The sequence below is a fragment of the Taeniopygia guttata genome, chromosome 1A (genome assembly GCF_048771995.1).
Source record: "Taeniopygia guttata chromosome 1A, bTaeGut7.mat, whole genome shotgun sequence".
In the NCBI taxonomy this organism is placed as follows: domain Eukaryota; kingdom Metazoa; phylum Chordata; class Aves; order Passeriformes; family Estrildidae; genus Taeniopygia; species Taeniopygia guttata.
Genome location: NC_133025.1, coordinates 21617025 through 21640965, shown reverse-complemented (window position 1 = coordinate 21640965; position 23941 = coordinate 21617025). Strand labels below are relative to the sequence as shown.

At 40.4% G+C, this 23941-nt stretch overlaps 1 protein-coding gene across 10 annotated transcripts in view; it reads right to left on the bottom strand.

Annotated features, from left to right (window-relative positions):
• The window catches only part of CADPS2 (calcium dependent secretion activator 2), a 284504-nt gene extending 263650 nt beyond the window's left edge, over window positions 1-20854 (bottom strand). For 2 of the 10 annotated variants that reach the window (XM_072921236.1, XM_030256895.4), the window contains exon 1: window positions 20329-20849. In XM_072921236.1, the coding sequence (XP_072777337.1) occupies window positions 20329-20652 (324 nt within the window). In that variant the 5' untranslated portion in view covers window positions 20653-20849. Of the gene's footprint in view, window positions 1-19879; window positions 20305-20328 lie in introns of those variants that run through there. The other 8 variants (XM_072921227.1, XM_072921240.1, XM_072921273.1 and 5 more) reach the window with 5 other exon arrangements.
• Window positions 20855-23941: the final 3087 nt, after the last annotated feature.

Genomic DNA, 23941 nt, shown 5'->3' with positions numbered 1-23941 from the left:
GACCTACAGAAATTTTATTACCCTCATAACAGTGGTCAAAACCCTGAACAGATGCTCAAAAAGGTCAGAGTCTTCACTGCTGAAGATGTTAAAATCCCTCCATGTGCTCAGTGGAGATCTTACCCATGCAGTCAGTGTACCCAACCGAGCAAGTCGCTTGTCACTCTACAGCACACGCCTTCTAAATATCCCAAATGAGTGGATGACCTAGTGAATGAACTGATGCACGCATATCTCTGCTGACAAAAATAACACCTAACTAAATCGGAGTCCAGACAAAAGTACCTAAATTTACATATTGCCTTCCCAAGCTTGTCTTATGCATATGCAAACTCATCTTGCCAGTTAAATACAGAACTGAAAATTAGCTAACTAATTTCTGAGTCACTGATTGCATCCATGACAATACTGCCACTTTGACATTACAGCATTTGAGAATAAAGCCTCTTTGTGTATGAAGTGAGGGAAATAATCCTACTATGTGGAAGATTTTTGAATTTACAATAATTACTACATTCCCTGCAAATTTTCTGTTCTTTTCTTTGTAAAATATGTGAAGATGGTTGCAGTGCATGACAGTGTAAAGCACACAGACTCACTTATTGCATGTAGGACACAAAAATGGTGCAATCACTAAAGAGGCTGACACAAAACTTTACATCTCTCAGTTTCCATCCTGATACAGCATCACAGGTTAAAAAATACTCTGAAACATTTTATTACCCAAAAATAACAAATGTTTCTGTCAACATGACAAGAATGCAGCATGATCACAACATCCACAATAAACCAGAATTTGTGTCAAATCCACACTTAATGGGGGTTAACACTTAAGAAACAATGCTTCTCTTTAGAAAATAAAGTTCTGTGTGAGAAAAAAATAAAACCCACCTTTTTTATAATATTATATAATGAATTATTTAATCATAAATAGTATCAAACAACAGAAAAATAAGGAAAATAAATCAGCCTTTTGTAAACACTGCCTCATCTTTTGACAAGGAATTTTCCTCCAGGATTTGATCTCCATTTCTGCCAAATTTCAGAGCCATGCAAATAATGCAAATTCAGTCTAAATTTCTAACTTCTAACAACAAGGACTTTCAGGCATATTTACACAAATCATACTGCTCCTACAAACAACTGCTACAGAGTTATCTAAAATAAATAAAAAAAAAAGATTTATTACTATGTTGGTTATATACAGTGAAATCCCAGAGCCACATGTTAAAGAATAAATTCACATTTCTTCATGAGCCATCTGGTTTAAAGCTAAGCATTCTTCTCTTCTACCCAGAAATCTTGCATAAACATAATAGTACGTTATTTTTCTTTCAAAATGAACACATCTATCAAAAATCCACAATTCCTTCTAAGGCGGATTCACAAACACATCTCTTTCTGAACAGGAGGCTGAAAGAAATATCAAAAAAAGAAGATATTTTACAATCTGTTTGTGGGCTGCTATTACCACACACCTAATTTTCAGTGCAGTAGTATCCATTCATATTGGTATGACTTCACTCAACACTAAAGTCCTTTCATCACCTCCAGGTGCTCCTAAGTTACAGACCAATTAGGAATTGCTAAGCTAAGCTGCTTATTAGTTTAACAGGCATTTTAAAGTCAAATAACAGATTTGCCTCGGACAACCAATGTTTGATATCGCCGTATAAATCAACCAGGTCTTTTAGATGCTTGTCTCTTCTCTAACAATGGATTTTATTTTTACACTCATAAACAGCAGGTTCCCAACCACCAACAGTTTTGTAATTCCTATTCATTTTACTAAATTAGTATCTTGAAAGCAGAAGAACTAAAAGAGTGAAGAGTTTGAGGGGGTCCTCTTATTCATGTCTGATCTTCAGAGGCACCATTGTCAAAATAGGTAAAACCATATAAATTAATTTTGGGAAAAATACCAATTACTAGGAAACACTATACTACCAAAACTAAAAGTATGCTAAGTTCTGGAATATTTTTCCAAATAAGTTCTCCTTTGTTAATGCTTCTAAAGTTTTCTTCAAAGTCAAAACATTCAAGCAAGGGTGTCCATCACCATCAGTAATGGAAAATTCAGATTGTGTCCTCTAGAACAAATGGTTCCTCCTCTTATCTGCCTATCTTTACGCCATGTATTGACTCCTCTGTCAATACTTAGACTCCTGAAAAATGATTATAAAAATTACAGTGTTCAGATTACACGATCACAAGTATTTCACTAAAAAACTGCAGTGAGGATGGGAGTTGTTCTTCTGCAAAGCATATAATGAAACTTCAGTTGCAGCTGCATTCCATCATCTCACTGTCAAGAGAACTGTAAAGAGAGTTGTAAAGGTAAGAAAAGACAAGGGACACATAAATTTCTATCAGAAGTGTTTCCCACATTCATCAGTAGGTCTTGAAAAAGTACTACTTTCAGAGAGAAGGAAACCACTCGAACAAAGGGGAATGTGGAAATCTCTCAGTTTAGAAACAAACCCAGAACTATAGACCCAACAGCTGAATAGAAGCAGTTAAAACCTGGCAAGTTTTCATATCACAATAGGTCATTCTCAAATTTACCTATTTTAATGCAATGTTTGGTTCCATGGCCATACTATCTTACGTCACTCTGGACAACTTGGGGAGCTAGCATTTAACATTTGCACACTCTTAAAGACAGAAACCCATGGGGAAAGGGGACACAACACTATTTAGCCATTATTCAGATCTGTGTATATATATAATTATATATTTTTAACTTTGCACCAATTATGATTTCTGCTTAAAGGAAATGGCCAAGAAAATTTTCTCACTCTTCCTGATGCTGGGAAACCTATTCAAGAATGAGGTATTTAAATTAAAATGTTAAAGTTTACCAGCCTGTTCTTTTTTTCTAATTCCTACTGCCTTATCATTGCAGAGTGGTATAATTTTTCTCAAAGTCTACCACTTAAAAGGAACAATCTCAGAAATGCTTATTTCAAAGTGTTGCATAATGTCATTATTAGCATTTTATTTCAAATCATGACTCATGGACATTCATTCTGAAAAGCTACAAAATAAAAGCACTAGGAAGCACACAGTGAGATACCAGGACAATAATGAAAATAAGACTGGAAATCAATAAAAAGAAAAGAACTAGAGCAATGGGACCTGGACCGTATCACAGACCATGATTCACTGGTGACTAACTTAGACTGAATGCTAACAACTGAATGCTGGCAGGAAAGCATTTGATCAAAACCTACCTGACAGAGCACAGAGCTCAAAAGGCAAATCAAGCAGGTCTCTCTAAAGCTACTCTAATTAGAGCTTAGTGGTGCGACCAATTTTTTTGTTCCCTTCTTAAAGATAAAAAGAAAAAAAATACAAAATTAAAAAAAAAGATAAAATAGTCTTAAAGCTGTTACTTGCCATAAATGCTTAGTTACAACTTCACAAAATATTCACAGAGAATGTACTTGTGCAAAATCCCACTGAACCACAGAAGTTTCCCTGCTCAAGTCCTCTGAAGGCCAGGATTTGCGCAGGGCATAGCACAGGGGCAAAGGGAAAAAGGTTAAGTGGCTCCAGGACAGCACACATTTTTAATAACATGACGGCAGACCAGATAAGATCAGATGTTTGAAGGAAACAATGAAAGGAAATTGGCTGAAAGCCTCCCAGCCTTCCCAGTTTAAGAAAGCAGTAAATTCTTATTTTTAATCCTCCAAAAGCTGCCTCAGAAAACTTTGGTACACACTGTACTGGTAGTTTATGTATCTAACCAAAAGGCAAGAGAACAGGATTCCTGATGTCCATCCCTTGCACTGTCACAGAAAAAAAATGGCACAGTGATTATGTACATGTCACAGGAACTGTGCTGACACTTACCACATAGCTACTGCACTGTCAGCTAGGGGGTAGTCTGATATTCCAGAGATGTAATTTCCTTTCCAAACTTCAGATAGAACCCAACTTTCAGTATTTCTATTATTTTCAAAGTTACAATAGAGGAGCAATACTTTGATATTCTTCCTGTTCTGCACAGAAGGCATAATGATGAAGGACCCAAGCATACAAAAATCAGAGCTTCCAGAGAGAGAGCTTATTCCTTCCTCTAACTCCCAGTTCTCCACTGTTCTACTGAGACTACCAACTTAATTTGACAGGAATTTTTTCTCCTTTCTAAAGCTTTTCTTCCTTCTGGTGCAAAGGACCAGGCAAGGAAAGCCTAAACCAAAAGACATATATGCTATTCCATAAAATTCAGTACAGCTGAGGACTGTGAGAAGTGGACGAGCTGTGGTGAATGAGGTTTGCTTAACTTTGTGCAATTAAACCACACAGGAACAAGAATAAGACTTTCAAAGTGATTCACCTGGTCCCCAGCACAAGCACCATTCTTAAGAAGCACAAAAAAAAAATGACTGACCTTCAGAAAAATTCACAGTATATACTTTGTAACAGCTTTTCCTAAATTATTACTTAAAAGTGATGAGTAGGAGTAAGGCAGACAGGCCAAGGCTCCTTGCAACTTTCCAGTGCTGGGAGATGCCTGAATTACCACTCTAAAGGCAGAATAAAAGATGACATAGGACCATAAGTAACTCACTCATGTGCTCTATTCAACCACAAAGTTGTGGTATCAAAGTAAGGAAAGTTAGGAAAGAAACACCAGTCCATGTTTTCTGTTGCACAGAGAACTCGTGTATATGCATGCCAATGGGCTGTAAAACAAAAACACAGGCTCAATATTTTAGAGGGAAGGATTAGCTCCAAATGCTACTGTTATTCATGCTATACATGACTGTTACAAGCATTCAATTCATATGCAAAAGTACAGTGAAAATTCACAAGTCTAGACAGATTCTATAGAGAAATCAGTATGTCCTAACCATTTAACCTCCTGTGGTCAACAAAACGCTTGACCTAACAGATGTTTCTGAAACTCTGCTCTGCAGTGTGCCAAATGTGGCCAGGGCAGAATGCCAGGAAAAGCCTTTTTAGAACCTTACTGGACAACCAGGAACTCAAGACTATTGATGGCAGTTGGCATAAAAACAAATTAGAACACAGCAACACTGCAAGTGAATTCATATAAATTGTGCCACTGAACACGTCTTGTTCTTTATCACCACAGTACTTAATTATTTTGAAAGCTTGCTGATAGGCATGGTTGTTGAACACAAATCTGGTCTCAGCAGTTTGCATTTTGTCAGGAAGATCTCTTCAGCCTGGAAACTGAGAAGTGGTAATTTATTCTCTGTGTCAAGGAATTAAGAGGAGCTAGTCAATTCAGTAATCTGAAGAGTTGAGAGATCTGAATAAGCCAGTGTTCAAACACTTTAGAACAGTCTGAAAGTTATCCAGCATTGACCAAAGTATCCTCCTTCCCAAAAGAGGGTAGCAGGTTTCTATATGCAGAGAAGTATAGACTCCATAGGACAAGGATGTCGCTATAGGACACGTGAAAGCACAACGCGAACCACCAGCTATTTGCAAGGTAAAAGAGAGGGTTTATTTTCTGACTCCAACTTTTATACTTTTCCAAAGGTGACAGTGGATTGGAGAGTGACTGGGCTACTTCTTTAAAGACATTGGATAAACTACTAGTACATTAAGTTTTTCCACCCCCATGAAGGAATGCAAAACAATATGTTGTTTATAGAAATTGTGTGGGAAAGTTTTCTAACAGAATGTAAACTCAGAAGACTTTAGAAAATCTTAAGAATCAGGGCGACACAAGGACATAAAAATAAGGTTAGAATCAGGGTAAGGAGTAATAGCTGACCCAGAATAGGAGGGATTAAAAAGCCACTGATTTGCCACAATTATCTAAAAGATTTTAAAAATCAAGTCTTTTTATTCTTGCATTCTGGCTAGAAGAATGCTGTAGATCTTATCTGGATAACAGTTACACAGCAGAAATACTGCCACCAAGGGCAAAAAGACTCCAAAAAATGTGAAGGTAACCATTAAAGGAGAAATAGCAGGAAAAGTAGCTGAAAACTGACCATAAAATACATTGTTTCGATATTGTTATGGCAGAGAGAACAGGAACATGACTACAGATATTCTGAATCTGAAGACTGCTATTGACATTCAGGGCTGGGATGCACTAGCACACAGCGTGGATTAAAAAAAAACATACTGGATATAAAGATGTACTGGAAAACAGCCACTCCAGGAGCTGCGGTAATGAAACGGGTTGAAATTCAGCATCCCAAACTTCAGGCCAGGACTCACAACAAGTTCTGCAATATTTTTGTTCTCCTTGGCTTCTCTGAGCTAAAGACTAAAGGCACTGCCTTAGCACACTCCAGGCGTCATGTTCATGTGACATGAGAACAAGGGGGCATTAATTCCAGCTGCAAAACCTACAGATAAAGGCAGTTAGGACAGTCAGAAAAGAAGAGGAACTACTGCCTGATGGATGGCTCAGACCTTGGATTGTTTCATATAGCAGAATGAGACGCCATCCTCTACTAAATCCTTCAGGAAGGAAAAGCTGTTATTACAGCTGAAGGGCAGAGCTGACAGAACAGGAAGTGGGTATAAACCAAACCTGCAAATGCATTCGTCTGGGAAACAAAAGTCTCACAACTATTAGAGTAAGGAAAAACAGTAGTGATACTTAATAAGTGAAATTTCACCTTCTTATCAAAGAGAAAAGATACCTTATTTTTGGACATGAGACTCAACCCAGGAGGTCCCCTCCCATTTGCAGTTCAAGTACATTACACAGTAACTTGTCTGTGTGTTGAATACATTAATCAGCTCTGCAATAATTTTGCAAAATCATCTTTCCATCCTACAGCCAATCCAAATTCCATTCAGCCATGATATTTACCAGCATGTTTACTTGGTGTACCTGAGGCACAGCAGCTTTGTTAGCCTGGATTATTACATGTTCTGTCAAAGGCACAAATACAGTAGCAGAGCTGTCTGGCAGCAGATGTGTCCCCTGGTAAATATCTGGTGATTCAAAAAGAATTTTGTGAACTGGCAGGGGGATAAAATACCGGTTTTCACACAATACATTGAGGGAAAATCTACAGCTTTCCTATTTGTGCCACCTTTCAAAAAAAGCCCTTATTTTGGTTTCCTAAGTTGTAATAACACAATTTGCAAATACACACATTAAACAGTTTAGAAGCTACTGCATCAGAAATGATGTCCCTAACTCAGACAATCAAATCCTCCTCAAAACAGGATTAGTTCAGTCCATCTTGATCTTTCTCACTCTTCTGCATTGATTGCACAAATTTATTTACTTGCAACAGGGGAAAAAAAAAAAAAAAAGCCAACATATTATTTCATTTATTTGGCTTAAAATTATTAGGCTCAAAATTAGCAAGCAGCTTACTAGTATTTTGAGACAGTTTTCAATTTTGGTTCCTTAAGTACTATTTTTTTACTGTGGTGAGTACATGCTATCTGATACCTGCCTTACACACACAGATGCACATCCTGTCCAAGGATGGGTTCACCCCATTGACAAAACAACTGATTTTCTCCCTGAATACTTCAGCCTTTCAGAAAACAAAGGTTAGAGGCTACCTATCTTATTCTGATGTTATTATGTAATTCTGTTCATTTTCCAGGCTCTCCAGCACTATAGATTGAAATGGATTTGCATCACTGACCATCTGTATTGCTCAGAGTTGCAGCTCCTCACACCCCTTCACTCAATCTCTGAGCAGACATATTACTCCAGCTACGACAGTCAATAGGCATTACCCCATTTATCTTATTAGCACTGACTGAGGTAGTGTTAGTCTGACCACCGATATGAAGCAGCTGTTCCAGCCTAACCACATTGCTACTAAAAATAAAATAGATCAATTTCTTTATTTTTTCCCCAAAAAGTGACTTATGATGGCTGTGTTGGCTGCTCTGCAGCCTCACTAAAGTCAGACCGAGTACAAGGTAAGCACTATCTCTACAGTTGTGCAGTACAGGAGGAGAATTTTTACTTACTGTTTTTTTAAATGACATAATTGAGATAGCTCTGTTCCTGTTGGACTCCACTATAGGAAAAAAACTCGCAAATTCAATCAAATTAGGAAAATAAATTATCCTTCACACTGAGAACACATATGCTTCCAAAGCAAATGACTGCAGCCAAGGTACAAATCCATCCTAAATATAAAACCAAGCAAAAGTCTTACACCTGTAAAACTTAAAAAGCAGAAATAGAATACTAGAAATTCAGTGTATTCATTTCAACAGAATGAACTCTGACTAGACCCAGGAAATCAGATCAATTCTCAAAGCTCAGTATTAATAATAAAAAAAAAAATCTTTACTATTGACACAATTCATATGAACATCTTTGCTTCCTTACTACAAGGCTTAGGAGTCTTGTCTTTGAAAAAGCTACAAAAGCCAAAGCAGAAATACACATCTGCAGGGTTTGGGATGTTGGATTTGTTGGCTTGGTTTAGGGCGTTGGGAGTGTGTGATGTTTGTTTTTAAAGAAATTAAATGGCAATTTACGAGTTCTACTACAATAAACAGAGCAAATAAAAATACATTTCTGAAAAAGTAGTAGTATTAAGTAACTTCTATTTCAGTATTTTATGCTTAATGCATAGCTTTAAAACCAATGAGATCATTTCATGCAGTGCAGCACTCATTCTAATCCCCTTCCATAGTACCTATAGCTTTCTTCCCTGCTTGCCTCTGCCATGGGTCATGGTCTCACTTGGAGCACAGAGGAGCACTCACATCCTTCTTCCAGGATGTGAACACATCCAGAGTTACAGCATACAACCTTATGGGGCCACACAGATACTAATTGATTCATTGCAACACAAAAACTTATGGGACCCAGGACATCCTGATGAATCTATTGAAGCTCAGAACAACTAAAAGATGCTACAACGGACATGAGTATTTCAGTTCTGGGGTTGGTCCCTCTGTGAACATGAATCCCACATAAAGAGGGGCTCACTACAATGACCACAGATCAATCATGGAGATTTAAATGTCATGCCTGTCTTAGATGGACATCACACAGCAGTCAGTTGACTGTCCAGCCTACTTCAAGACCCATGTCCTCTGCATGCGCACCCCAATACTCTGGGGTACGTGTAGCCTCCCATCTCAGCCTCCAGCAGAGACTTAGAATCAGTATAGGAAATTGCTCCTTGGGTTTAATGCTTCCAAGCATTCATTTTTATTTATTCCTGATCTAAATTTTTATATATGTGTAAATGTAATTGAGGATTAAGGCTATTAAAAACAGTTCTCATTAATAAATTAAGAAGTGCCAATTAGGTGGGATTACCCAAACAGATGCCTGGATAAAACTTTACCCCTGAATAGCCCCTTTAAAGAACTTCTTAGGAGAAAAACATCTTATTAATTGAGCTTGAGAAGCAGATAAATCTTTAAACTTTCAATTTTTATTCTGTCAGACATCATTTCCATATTGCTATTTTTTCAAGAAGATTGAAATATCACAGTCCATTTGGTGGCCCATACACTTGACAGCCAACAGTTGCTACACACATGCTACTAATCAACACAGAGCATGCTACCCAGAGGGCCTCTGCAAACACCAAAGACCTCTCCAAGCTCTATGAGCAGCGAACTATTGCAAAGCCAACTATTAAAACAAAATACACTATGTCAACATATTTCATAAGCAGGTTCTATTGAAGTCATATTGAAATCTATTGAAGAGAGCATCTGATATTGAAATGGAAACACTATTCCTATTTTACCTGTCATTCTGCCCCTATTAGTCCCTGCCTCAGCACTAGAAAGCATAAGCAGAGCAAACTTGCAAGTCAGTTCAGGTCTATCTGCATGATTAGATTCAGTGGATGGCTCAGTGTGTCACAATATTTTCCAAGGGCACATTATTTGCTCTCTGAAGATACTCTTGAAAATGATTTCTTAGTCATTAATTATTCATTCTATTTCTTATAATCAGTTCTTTTAATTAGTATCCCAGGCAGCTTTGCTGAGGATCCCACACTTTCAGTAATTAGGGGCAGTTTGTTGCCCCTAATTAACTTCAGACATAGCAAGACTCTTATTACTTTGTTATTTCAGCTGTTTTTATGTTTGCATTGCATATGCTGTCCTGCTTTAATGGCTCAGAAAGGAGACAGTTATGTCCCTCTTGTGCTATCTATCTCATTTAGGTTCCATCTCTCTTTCTTGACTCTGTATTAATTGCAGTATATTAAATCTCTCTGACTCTCTGAAGTCACGTCTACATTGGCAAGCAGTGTGACACCAGAAAAGTGCATCTGTACAGTGAAACAGAACCTGCCAGCCTGTACAGTCTCCTACCCTTTTGTGCTGCTTTCAGTAGTTAAGTGCACTTGTAACATACACAGCTTGTAATACAGCAAGAGGGTCATGTATGAAGGCTTTACCCACTTTGCTGCTTTTATTATGCTTCTGTGGCATCTTGAAGGCCATTCTGGACTGAGTTTTGAGCAAATGTTGTTAGCAATCAATGGGTTAATAAACCATCAAAATTTAAATATCCAGAACACATAAAACAGCTAGATTTTTAGTAATAATCTGAATAATTTTATTATATTAAATAAATGATACTTCTCTTTCTCACAGAAAGACTGGGGTAATTCAGTTGCTTCCTATTAAAGTTTAAGGAAGAGTCAAGGAAAGGCAGCAGCAGCTCTGTTCACAGCATGCCACTGACCTTCTGGATAATTCAGCAAGCAAGAGGTTTTAAAAATTCCCCACCCCAGGCTATGGGTAGTGGGGGCAAAGAGGAGACAAACAAATTTTCACCTGTCACCTTACCGAAGTCCTGTAAGGTACATCCTACAATAAGGGTGTCTGAGAGAAAGCCACAAACAAAAATACTGGCACAGTCTGGTATCAGTGGGTGACTGATCTGCAGAACAAACAGATTAGCTTTACATTACACAGTTAAGAACAATACTTCCTTTTCAGCAACACATGAGCAAAATACATTGATATATATGCACGCACAGCTGGATCTTGTAATTTTCAGCCTTCCACTGTAGGATATTTGGGTTTTTATAAACCAGGTGGTAAAACAGAAGGCTTATATTCACAAAGCGTAGCTAGTCTTATAATAGCTTTATATAAAGTTATATATAGCTTTAGTTAACATTTATATAATTTTATAACATTTATTACCACAGTAAAAGACCTGGGTACATTAAGTACCTAAAAACTTGGATGGCAGAGAAAGAGCTTTAAAAGCTGGCCTTAATCTCAAGTACTGCATTTAAAGTAAATTAATTTGGGAGATAAGTATGCTGAAAAGAACCCAAAGTCATACAAACAACTGTCAGAATATTTAAGCTAAAACACATTTAGCTACTTCATAACCATGTCCTAGTATGCTCAGAATCTCTACTGTGTAAAGCACATGTGTGACTATGAGAATGATACTGCATTTGGAGTTAAGTCACCACAAGCAGAATCTAAGTGTCCATTCAGGCAAATACTCCAACAGCTAGCTGAAGATCACTACAAAAGGAAAAATTCTAATGGAGTTTGTTAACTTCCATCTCCACATAACACCACTATTTACTCTTAAATCCCCACTGGTACAAGACTGAAAAATCCTCGGCCTTTTAATGACACTGTAGGAAGGAAAGAAAGTGAAAGGGGGAGCTGATTTCTAAGATGATTTAATATCAGATCTATACCAAACCTCTTACTTTTTTATTTCTTCTCTTTGCCTATGCTCCATCCATAAGGAGGTCAAACCAATAAAAAAATTAAATCGTCAATATTAATATTTTAGAAATAATATGTATTTGATGTATTAAATAGTTGGAGTGGAAAAACATTTGTAGAACACTTCTGAGTAAGAAATAACCTTGCTACAAGGCCTCAGAATACGTAATTTACAAATAAATCAAGGAATTTATGAGCACTAGGCAAAAACTGGTGATGTTTCCCAGCAAAAGGCAGCAAGATAAACATTCAGCACAGACTGCCTGAAGGTGAATTTTTCTTAGAAAAAGAAAACTCATGAATTCACCATTAGAAAAACCTAAACATATAAAACAACTCCAACTTTCTGCAGAAAAAAACCCAGTTTTCCCCACTGCACTATATGCTACTGCTTCGATTTTCATGCAGTCCAACTTCTGCATACCATTTTTCTCACCAGCTCTTTGCCCTATTCTTTGCCCTAGTATTACACTAGCATAGATTCTGAGACTATTCCCTTATTTACCAGTTTAATCATTATTCTTTTTTCTAGACCAATCTCTTTCTTGCAAACTCACCTCCCAAGATAGTCCTCCTTCATTTCTGTTTGATACTGAAAAGCATAACTCTCATGACCAATGGATTTGTCTGCTACAAATTCATTCCTCTTTAACTTTGTCATTGTCCTTCCTGAACAGTTACTCTACTCCAAAATTAATTCTTTTCCATACACTTTCTCAACTTAGTCCATGAAACTCTCCATCACTGTTGACTACTTCTCCTCTAATCGTTGTAGATCTATACCATCTCTTCAGAAGTCTCATTTATACCCTGTGTATTTGTCCTTTCTTCCACATCCTTGGCTATGGCCCAAACAAGTCTACTCAAAGTATTATCCTAAGGATTCTTTTTGTGTCTATCACTCAAGAGTATCCCTCTTTCATTACAGCACTTTCATTACACAGAAACTGCCAGCCTCTGTTTCTAAAACCCCACAGACAACAAAACTGAATATAAATGAATAATTAATGGTTGAGAAAAAAATGGAAACAAACTTGCAGAAAAATTCTTCCATAATCACCTTCTCTTTTTCTACTTTTGATTCAACAGATCACATATTTAAAGAAGTACTCACTGTAGCTCTGTTCATTCTTCACAATGCTGTTAATTAATGCTTTTCCCCTTCCTGACAGGAAAAACACTCAAGAACATTCCTGAACTCATGCATACAAGCAGTCACACTTTAAAAGAAGCATATGCTTTATCTCCTCACTGCAAAATAAATAAGGACCAGAAATAAATTCTATTGAGCAAGTACCATCAACTTCTAGGGAGTTTCAAATACAAAACAAAAATCCTTCAATGCTTATGTCTGAGAAAATAACCTTCAAAATGCAAGCTTAAGCTGATGCAGCCTGGTACCGACATGCAAACACTCTCTCTCTTCTGCTGCTCAGAGTTTCCCACACACAGCAACAAACAGAAAACTGCCTTTTCACAGCTGCTATTCTGAAACCTGGGAGAATCAGCTGCAACACACAAGAACTGGGCTGCTTTCAATTCAGTGCCAGCATTTCTAGGCAGAAGTGGGCACTGGAGACAGGCACTAGGCAAATGAGAAGGACTTCAGCAGACTGCTCCTCACCCTGCCTTCCATCCTGAATGGCAAGAGCCAGAAGTCAAAGAGAAGTCTGAGTGCCAGACCTGTGCATGCCACTGCCATCAGCTGGCAGCAAGAGGAGTACCTTGGAAAGAAATACAGGAGGCATGTTTGCAGCTAATATGCCAAAAAAAAACCCTATATGAAAACTGACTTGAGGATTAAAGGTTTAAAAGCCGAGACTGATACCTGGTTCAAAGAGAGTAACATACTAAATGGGGCTCAGTACAACTAAATACAGAACCAGAGTCAAGGCATAAAGACAAACCCCCCAAAACATATCCCTCAATGAGCAGAAGTGAGGTGGCGAGCCAGGCACTTTCCTACCAGACAACAAACACACCATCCCATCTTCCTCTAAGGATAACTCTCCAGTCAATAAAGCAAGTCTTGTTCCTGAGCTATTGGCTTTCCACTTGTAGCAAGGGAAGCAGCAGGAGGCAGGGGTATTTTAAGCTAGCAAAGTAAGAGACATCTACACACAAGGAAAAAACAAGAATAATGGGAGACTAGAACACAAATACAAAGGTACATTAAAAAAGCAAACCAATACATACTGAAAGCAACTTCCAGATTGCTATTCACCAGTATTAAAAAGAAAAGGTACAAAGCCAGAAAGACTAAAACCAACTCTAATAACCAGCATGAAAATTGAAAGGCAATTGGTTAGTAGTGTCCCCAAACATGAACTGGTAACAACAGGTTTGCATGGGGGAGCAAGGGGGAAAAACTGAAAATTTGCTATTACAGAAATACATTGCTTAATGAATAGTCAACTAGCAACCAAAGAGTATTTTCTTTTCTGGCAATTGTGTACAGTTAAAGACAGCATGTAGTAATTGATATTTTAATATATTGCGCCTCAGGCAGATAAGAAGTGCAGTTCAGAGGGGAAAAAATATTTTCCCCAGCTTTGTTATTCAACAGCATCAGTGAGTATATTTCACAGATGATGTCTGAGAAAGTATTAAAGACAAGATGAGCTGATTTTGTATTTCTGCCTCTCAATCACCAATTACAGCAGTTTAGATACACAAAATACAATGTGAGAATAACAACTGCAAAGGGTTAGAAATGTGAGGCAGTCCAGACAGACAATTCCCCCATACAGTCCCTGAAGAGAGGGTGGCAATCAACTGATCCTTCAAACTTTCCTCCTGTCAGCTCCCCTGTAGAAAAAAAACCCTAATAACTAGTCTTCCACAGGCACATTGTATCAGTTCTTTGCCAACAGTTAACATATTTGTCAAACTGTGTAGGTGACAGAAAAAAAGAAACAACCTGAGGTCATGCGTTCAGAAGAAAAAAGATGTTCCATCCACTAATAATAACTACTCAAATTTCAAAGGCAAGTATAGGTAAAATAGGCAGCAAAACCAAAAACAAAGCAGGTAAAAGAAGAGAGTGATAAATTTTTCATCAGAGTAGACCAGGTTTGCAGACTGTCCAAACACGCTCACTTCATTACACAGCTGTTTACCAATACGTGGTTTTCCCAGCACACCACCAGCGTCTGGCCAGCCACACAGATCAATGCTGAGCTGGTAGGGCAGAAGAAGAATTTAAGATTAAAACACAACTCTGATGGGTTGTCATTTCTGAAGTGGCACTGGTTAATAGGAGGCTTTGCTTCTCTCATCACCCTTAAGTACTTCTTCAGTCATGGCTGATTCAATTGCCCATAGGGAGCAACATCCCTACTGCAGGCAAAACCAACTTCTTCCCCAAACAGCTGGTTCTCACAAGGGTAGAAAGATTTATTTGTGAATAACCTTGTATACAGGTCTGCAGGCTACCATCTTAGGGGTTTTGACAGGATTTACCAGAAATCTCTATACTCATTTGACTTAAAATAAAAACTATACACACCTTAGAGCTCAATGTTATGGGGAAAAATAAGGAAATAAACTTGATTTAAAATGACTTTCTAAAACACCATAAAAAGAACTGAAATTTGTAAGAAATGAAGGTAGAATTGGAAGACATGTTCCTAGAAAGATCTTTAGCAGAATTTTGACCAGATGAACAAGTTTTATAGCTATGTTTTTTCCCTGAAATGTGTTTAGAGTTTCTGAAAAAGATTGGTTTTGGATGTATTCTCCTTGCTACCTTAGCAGTGCAGAAAGCAACATCTAATGAAGCATGTTCAGAGGACAAGAGACAATTTTTCTTTCCCAAAACATGCTTAGCCAATAAATAAGCAGATACACATCATCAGCTCAAAAGCAAGGAGATACAGGGCTTGAGACAGAAGAAAGACAGACATTGGGAATAAAACTGCAATCCAGAGAATGAAGTCTATCCCCATAAACAGTATTTCCTGACAGTGTTATGTAGTGAACATGTATCATTATAAACCTCTCCTTTGCAGATAAAGGCCAAGAAAGAAGAAAGAATGAATGCACAAAATTCAGATGAAAATAAATTACTGATTACTGCTCCTACTGTTGAGAATTAGCTAGAAGTCAATGCTTTTGATCTATTCATGATTTAGTAGCTGGAGGGAGAGAAGGAATGGAAGGAAAATAAGACATCAAGTATTCAGGAAGTAAACTCAGTTATAAATTCTACATGGCCAGATCAATTACTTGTAATACCTATCACCTACGAAAGCAAGACTTGAATTATCAGCTTTGATGCACTAAGCCTTTCATACATTTAAAAAAATCTTGTTTAGCCTAGGAGTGCTATTTCTCCCTTAGTCTTGGATTTTCTTCTCCCTTTCTTGGATTTTGAGAAAGAAAAACACAGGAAAAACAGAAAACTTTTTTTTTTTTTTTGGTGAGTTAATTGTAGCGTTTTGCTGTTCCTTCCTTCCCCAGGAACTTTAACTCTGATTCACCTCCCAGATACAGAACCCCTTGGTTTTGTACACTCACTGAGTAAAACTGGGTGGGTACATATGGGTGTACAACTGGTTAGTACAAACAGCAGTTACCAGGGTCATCATCTAATCACTGACTCAGTACATATATATATGTTCACATACACCACTTCCCCTTGATGGAAGACAGTGACAAGTGAATTTCTTCCACTACATCTCATTCTACGGACAAATTCAATCTGGTGGTTTAAGATTTAGTTTGGCTGCAGTCGGAGAACAGAAGAAAGAGGAATAGGCTTAGTTAACAATTGTCTTCTCTTTTGTTGGGACTAGAAACAAGGAGGAGTGAAGATGCAGAAGGAAAAAATGGTAAAATATGTTTGAGGGAACTCATAAGAAAGTTGTTGCTACAAAGAAGTGACAGTCTCTAAACCAGCGACAGACAAAATTTGCTTTATAAAAGAACAATATGTGATGATGCATCAATATTTCTCTGCAAGGTGGAAAATACACAACTAAATGTTCACAAATATCTATTGAAAATATGTTAATAAATAAACTAGTCCTTCTCTGTAGAGCTAACTCCATCTTCATCAGGACATGCTACCTCACCTTGAAAAATAACACTATGCTTCAGTTCCACACCTCCAATATTTGACTATTGCCCTTTCTCTATCAAAAATCTACCTGCAACCAAAGTAACTTAGGATATAATATCAGGTAATCAACTAACTCTGAACAGTTAAAAAAGAGTATTTCTATCACATATTCATCCTAGAGACTAATAAAAAAACCCAAAACCAACAGACAGCCATATTATAAAAGTATGTGATATAGCAAACCCTGGGCTAAATTACGTTAACTTTATCATTAAAAGTGAGATGGAGGAATTGATGGACTCTGGCAAATTATGCTAGTTCTTGTTTTCTCTTAAAGTTTGATTTCCTTTTTTAGTTAACCTTATCTATCACAATACAGAAGAGCTAATTTTACTTAGTGAGAAAAAAGAAGGAAGAAGAAAGGACACCAGAGGAGTGAAACACTGCCTGCATTCAAAATTCTTTAATTACTATAACAGAGTCCTTAAGTATGGTGGTTTCAAGATACCATATAGTACATTTTAATCTGATACTAAAGCAAGAACATAAAAAGCCAGCCATACTGTAACCCATTTCCTTACTGATATTACAAAGCAGTTAAAGATACTTGATATATGAATTCCATCTCATTCCCTAACTGGATAATATGTTCCACATTAAAAAGGAAGCAAACTGCATTCCTCAATATTTGCTCAGCAATATGCCAAATGAACTGGCAGAAAGAACAAATTACTTCTGCTCTTAAGCAGGGTGGATACTATTATTAGGCTCTTGAAAGACTGCTGGTGCAAACGCACTACAAGGAGTTCACAAGCTGAAACAACACAGCATTATAGGTTCCCATTCTAAACCGTATCCTGGATAACCCATGGATAACTCAAGATGGACAGGGCGTGCTGAAGCTAACAGCTCCCATTGCATAACACAGGTAAGGAACCTCGGGCCAGCTCGCAGCGGACAGCCAGCCACATGCTGTCATGCAAGTGGGAACTGAAGCAAAAGAGCAAGAGATCAAGACCATATCTGTATCCTATCTTAGCAGATAGGATTAATTCAGGAAATAAGACAGACTTTTATCCCATAGAATATGAGTCACAGAATCACATAATGGGTAATGTTGGAAGGGCAACAGTGGTTCATCTGGTCCAACCCTGACTTTAAGCAGGGTCATCCCAGAGCACATGGCACAGGATTGCATCCAGATGGTTCCTGAATATCTCCAGTCAGGGAGACTCCACAGCCTTTCTGCGCAATCTGCTCCTGTGTGCAATCACCAGCACAGTAAAGAAGATTTTCCTCACACTCCAGTAAAGAAGTTCTTTCTCATATGCAGGTGCAACTTCTGTGCATCAGGTTCTGCCTGCTGTCTCTTGTCTTACTATTCTGCACCACTAAGAGCATCCTCTTGACATCCTCCCTTCAGATACTAATATACATTGATAAGGTCCCCTCTCAGTCATCTCTTCTCCAGTCCACCTGTCACATCTCCAAAAATGTCTTCCTTCAGGACATGGTTTAAGACAGATGGTTGCACTCTCATTTGCAAAGCTGACATGGGGCCACCGTGCAGCGCAGAGAACAGAAGTTAGATATAAAAGAGGGTCCTTCAGACAGCTCTCAGCAATCCCAAACTATCAAAGCAGGTTCTCCAAACTCTCAAAACTCATGACCAGTTCTATTACCCTACATGCAATAATTTACTGGGTAATACATCCAAAACTGAGCAAGAGGAAGGATGGTTATGTGCATTTCATTACATCTAGACAGAAGTGCATCTCCTCAAAAGACTTATTTTTTGTGTTATGTCTTATTTAAAAACACAATTTCCTGACCAGGAAAAGACAAGTCATCCTTGTCTGCAGCTAAATTCCTAAATATGACAAAAGCTGCTTTGTACATACAGCAATTAATGCAAAATCCAGAGTTCACTTAAAAACGGTAATTAGCAAGAGCTATATTTAATTGTAGGTATCAAGTCAATTTTGTCAATCAGTCTGTTCATTGCTCATAGTTAAATTCACAACAGTTTTATTTCTGCATTTGCTGCACATCAGTAATCTCTTTTAATACATTTTATTAATAAAAGTAATTATTGCAGTAGTTATTTTTAAAACAGTTCCTATACTTAGTGACTTAGATCAGTGAGAACTTCTAAATGCTCAGTATCTTCTGAAATTGATGGCCACAAGCAGTAACTTGGAAGCTGATTAGGAAAATTTAATCAAGAGGGGAGCAATGGAGCAGTAGAGCAGGTCACACAGACAGGTTGTGAGATCTCATCCCTGGAGGCTTCTCAGCCTCCTGCTTAAACCTAGACCGATATCAACACTACATCAAGTCTGCTTTGGCTTTGTCCAGTGGGAAGTCACGTTCATAGAGATCCAGGTATCTCTTAAAAATATAATTTCTATGATGATTCCATGTTTCGGTAGGGAATTTCCAATGGGTTGGAAAAAGTTATTTCAGATTTTCTTTGGTTTTCTGTTTACAAGATGTCTCTATTCAGGCTCTAGAGTTTAAGTACCTAACACTTAATAAAAACAAAACAATCTTCCAGAAACAATCTTATTATTATTACCATGTTGCCATATTAACTTGTCTGAGAATTCACTAAACACAATTACTTACCTACAGCAGGCATACTTCAGATACCCCAAAACATTTAGTACTGGATTTTCCAAATCCTTAGATATATGGAAGTATCGAAATCATAGAAGCCAAGTAGAATTAAATAATTTTTCTGTCCTAACACTATCCTTCTAGAAAGTGATGTAGAATGGGGTTTTTGTTTGTTTCTTTTGTTTTGGATTAGTTTGTTTGTTTACAGAACTGAAAGTAAACCCCCAGTTTTTTAGATCAAACATTCCAAGAACTGAATTTTTAAGTAGTTATCTGGAAATGTAGTGCCTTAATCCAAAACTTTATGTTTTCTACCTAATCAATAGTTCAAAATTAAGAGGCAATAAGCATAAATACCTACACACACCTGCCAGTTCTCAAAAGCTCTCTTTCACGTACATGCCACAGAGAACAACTTAGGTCAACCTTCATTAAGAAGGTCATTCTCACCACAAACACACATGTTAATTGTTTCTACGTACAGAGAGCACACTCGACAATTCATTAAATAAAATAAGTTTTCTCTTTCACCTGTGTTTTATGGCTTAATTTGCTCGGGTTGAGTACAGACGGTCAGAACGCCACTGGCAGGAGGCACCTCTGGAAGGTCTAATTCCACCCATCAGGTACCGCCAAAAAGCAGGAATACATCCTCCACCGCAGAACGGCCCCAGCGCGCCCGCTCCCTGCGCTCCTGTGCCCCTCGCACGGCGACTTCGAGCGCAACTCTAAAAACTTAAACGACTTCCCCCCGGTGACTGCTGGATCCTAGCTGAAGGGTGCGTTTCGGGCACGGCGCGCTGACACCCAGCCCCGCGGCAGCCGCTCCCCGCGCCGTGCCCGGCCGGTGCCGCGGGCCGCTCCACCTGTTGCGGGCCGGAGCGGCGCGGCGGGGCGGGGCGGGCGGGACGGACGGCGCGGGACGGCCCGCGGGGGACAGCGCACACGGCGGGGCGGGGAGCGGGGAGGCGGGGGCTCACCTTCTGCTGCCGGCGGGCCATGTCCGTGGGCTGCTTGGCGTTGAAGGGGTGCGCGATGCACCTCGCGATGAACACGTAGAGCTGCAGCCGGAGCCGCTTCTCCCGCTCCTCTCGCTGCAGGCGCTCCTGCTCCTCCCGGCCGTCGCTCAGCACCGAAGGGCTGGGGCTGGCTGCCCGTGCCGCCCCGGCCTCCCTGCCCCGCGAGTCCCGGGCCGGCTGCGGCAGCGAGCGCGGCGAGCCACCGCCCGCCGCCACCAGCACGTCCCGCCGCTCCTCTTCCAGCAGCTCATCGGACTCCTCCTCGCTGGAGGAAGGGTCCAGCATCGCGCTCGGCGGGCGCGCCCCGCGGCCGGGCACGGAGCGAGGCGGGGAGCGGCGCGCACCTTTCCGGACACGTCGAGTTTACACACGGACTGTTTCCGACCGGCGGCGGCCGCCGGGCGGGAGCGGCGGGGCGGGGAGCAGAGGCGGGGTTTGGGAAGGGGAGTTGAGCCTGGGTTGCCGTGGGAATTGCTCCGAGCGGCTCCCGGCGGAGGCAGAGGCGGGACTAGGGCCGGGCTAACATCTCCGCCCGCCCCGGCGAGCGCAGCCACCCGCGAGTGTCCGGGACGGAGTCGGGCGGGCTGTGCCGGGACTGCCCTAGGACCGCGCCTGCCGCCGCAGCCCAGCGCACGGCACGTCTCCGCTGGTTCGGCTGCCCTGCTCCCAGCCACAGGCGCAGCGGCTGGCCCGGGAGCCTCTCAGCGCTGCTCCGCTCGGGCCCGGCCGGCCCTGGCAGCGGCCGCTGCGCTGCTCCTTCCCCGCGTCCCGGCCGGCGTGCGGAGCGCGGCCGCCGCTCGCCAGCCGGCTCGGACACACGGCGGGACTCCCTGCTGCACGGGCAGGGCGGACGCTGTGCTCGCAGACCACCCCGAGCCTCGCTGGTATCCTCTGCTAAGTGTTGGTGCGGGAATGAGAGGCATCTCAAATGGCCCCAGAAAAGGGAGCCGCCGAAGCCGTGCATTTCTGAGGTGGCGAGTGGGCTGATGCTGAAGTGTACGTTGCTCTTGCAGGTTACTTCTGTTGACAGCTTGCAGCCGCAAATAGGTGGTTCACATCTGTCTGAAATCATTTTTCTAGAATATCCAGATAGGTGCATAGCCTCAGTGGTTGTTGTCACAGTTAAGGCTGTGAAAAACATAAAAAAGCCTACCACTTGCTCAAATTAAATAAAAAAGGCTTCACCACATGAGAGCCAAATTTATGGAGTCTGATCAGGGCCTCCGGGGAAGGCAGGCCAGGGGAGGGAAGAGACATCAGATTTCATGTGGATCAAGTCCTTCTCTCACTCCCTGCATACCCACAGGTGATGGTGGTAGTACCAGGGAGGACAAGGAAACTACTGAACAAGGAAGTCTCAGGGACTAGGAGGACAAAGGCTGGAGGGATGGACTGGTGCACAGAAAGCTCATTCCTCTTTATGCATCTCTAAAACGATGGCAGCTGAGGGGGTGTCCACACTGCTCCAGGCCCTGCTCATTAGCAGTTGCAAGTTTTCAAAGCCCTGTATGAAAACTCAACAAACTCAGGCAGCCAACCCGATTCTCACTGTACGAACTGAGCTGGGTTTAGAGTGGTGAAGGACGCTAGTCCGTTATCAATATTTTGAAGAGCTCAGTACTGCAAATTTAGGAAAGGACCATTAAAGCTGTCAGTTACCTCCCTAGTGAGCCAGCCCTCAAAAGGTGGAATTCCTCCTGCTGTGGGCAGCAACTATTAGCTAGATGGCAGCATTAAGCATTAAGAGTCTAGAGTCTGACTTCTTCTGCCTCTGGATCTGTACCAGGGGAGTGAGGGGAACACTAAGGAAGAGTCATGCTAACAAACACACTGGCTTTCTTCACACTTTGGGTGCAAAATGTAGCAGTCAAAAAGAAATAGGTGGGCTTTTTTTATGGGTGGCTTCTGTCCTTAACATTAACTAAATAACTTAAGCAAAATCTGTGAAATGCAGAAAGGTAGTCAGTGAAAAACATAAATGTCAACCTATTGAACATCTCTGGTCCCATTTCCTCAGCGCAGCAATTGCTAAAGCCATTTTTTGTGGGACCATATCATCAATCACATGCCAGTGCTTGTGTCTCCATAGTCCTATAGTAAAGGGGTAGTTCCATAAAAACTATGGTTACTGTAAATTACTTTTTCACTAAGAGGAATACAATTTCCACTCAGATTTATGTATGCCTTTTGCAAAAACTTGTTCTCATTCTAATAGCAAATAAAAATAAAGTAACACTACAAAAATTTTGCCACTAAAGCAAAGCACAAATTGGGACATGAATTCTATGAAACTTTAAAGCAGTCAGGTCCCAAACAATTTTAAATGCTCAGTCCAGTAGTGTCATCTCTGAACTACTGCTGCATTAAGGCCAGGATGATCATGTTATCATACATAAGATTACATGACTCTTCTTTTTAGAAAAGATTATGGTTGCTCCACTAGCTGCCTGAACCTTTAGGGAGGGGAGAAGTCTCTCTTACTTTCTCTTACACTTTATGTAAGAATCAGAATTGTTAAGATGGACAAGAATATTCTTAGCTCATCTACTCCAACCAGTGGAGTAGGGTCAGCTTGAGCAGATTGCCCAGGACTAGGTCCAATCGGGTTTTGAACATCTGCAAGGATGGAGACCTCACAATTTCCCTGGGCAACCCATGCCCATATTTGACCACTCTCACAGTAAAAAAACTTTGTCCTTTGTTTAAACAGAATTAATTTCCTGTATTTCCTTTTGTGCCCACTACTTCTTATCCTTCACAGGGCATCACTGAGAAGTGTCTGTCTCTGTTCTTTATTCCCCTCCATCAAGTGTTTATAAATTGATACAATTCCTGTGACCCTCCTCTTCTCCAGTTTGAACTATCCCATCTTTCTCAGTCTCTCCACATATCTCACGTTCCAAACAATTAATCACCTCCAGCATGTCCCCATTCCTCTTGCATCATGGAGCTCAGCACTCTGGATGTGGCCTCTCCAGTGCTGAGGAGAGGATAGAGATCATACCCTTGATCTGCTGGTGGCACTCATTCTAATGCAGTCCAGGATGCTGTTGGCCTTCATTGCTGCAAGGGTGCATTTCTGCCTCATGTTCAGCGTGGTGTCCACCAAAACTTACATCTTTCTGAAAAGCTGCTTTCAGAAGCCGGCTCCCAGCCTGCCCTGATGCATGGAGGTTTTCATCCTTTGGGTGCAGGGCTTCACAATTCCCTTTGTTGAGCTTCTTGAGATTCCTGTTTGCTATTTTCTCCAGCTTGTTGAGTCACACAACCTGAACAGTCACACAATCATGTGGTGTATCAACTACCCCTCCCAAGTTCATGGTGTCTGCTGTCAGAGGGTGTTTTCTGTCCCATTGTCCAGGTCATTAACAGAGATGTTAAATGGCATTGGTCACAGTATCAATCCCTGGGTACAGCACTACTGATGGGCTATCAGGTGATCCTTGTGCTAGTGGTCACAAACCTTTAGGCCAGGCAGCTTGACATTCCCATCTAGTCAGCCTGCCGTTCATCAGTCTGGCTATGAGACTGCTGTGGGAGAGAGGCAGGGTTGAAAGTCTGGTTGAAGTCAAGA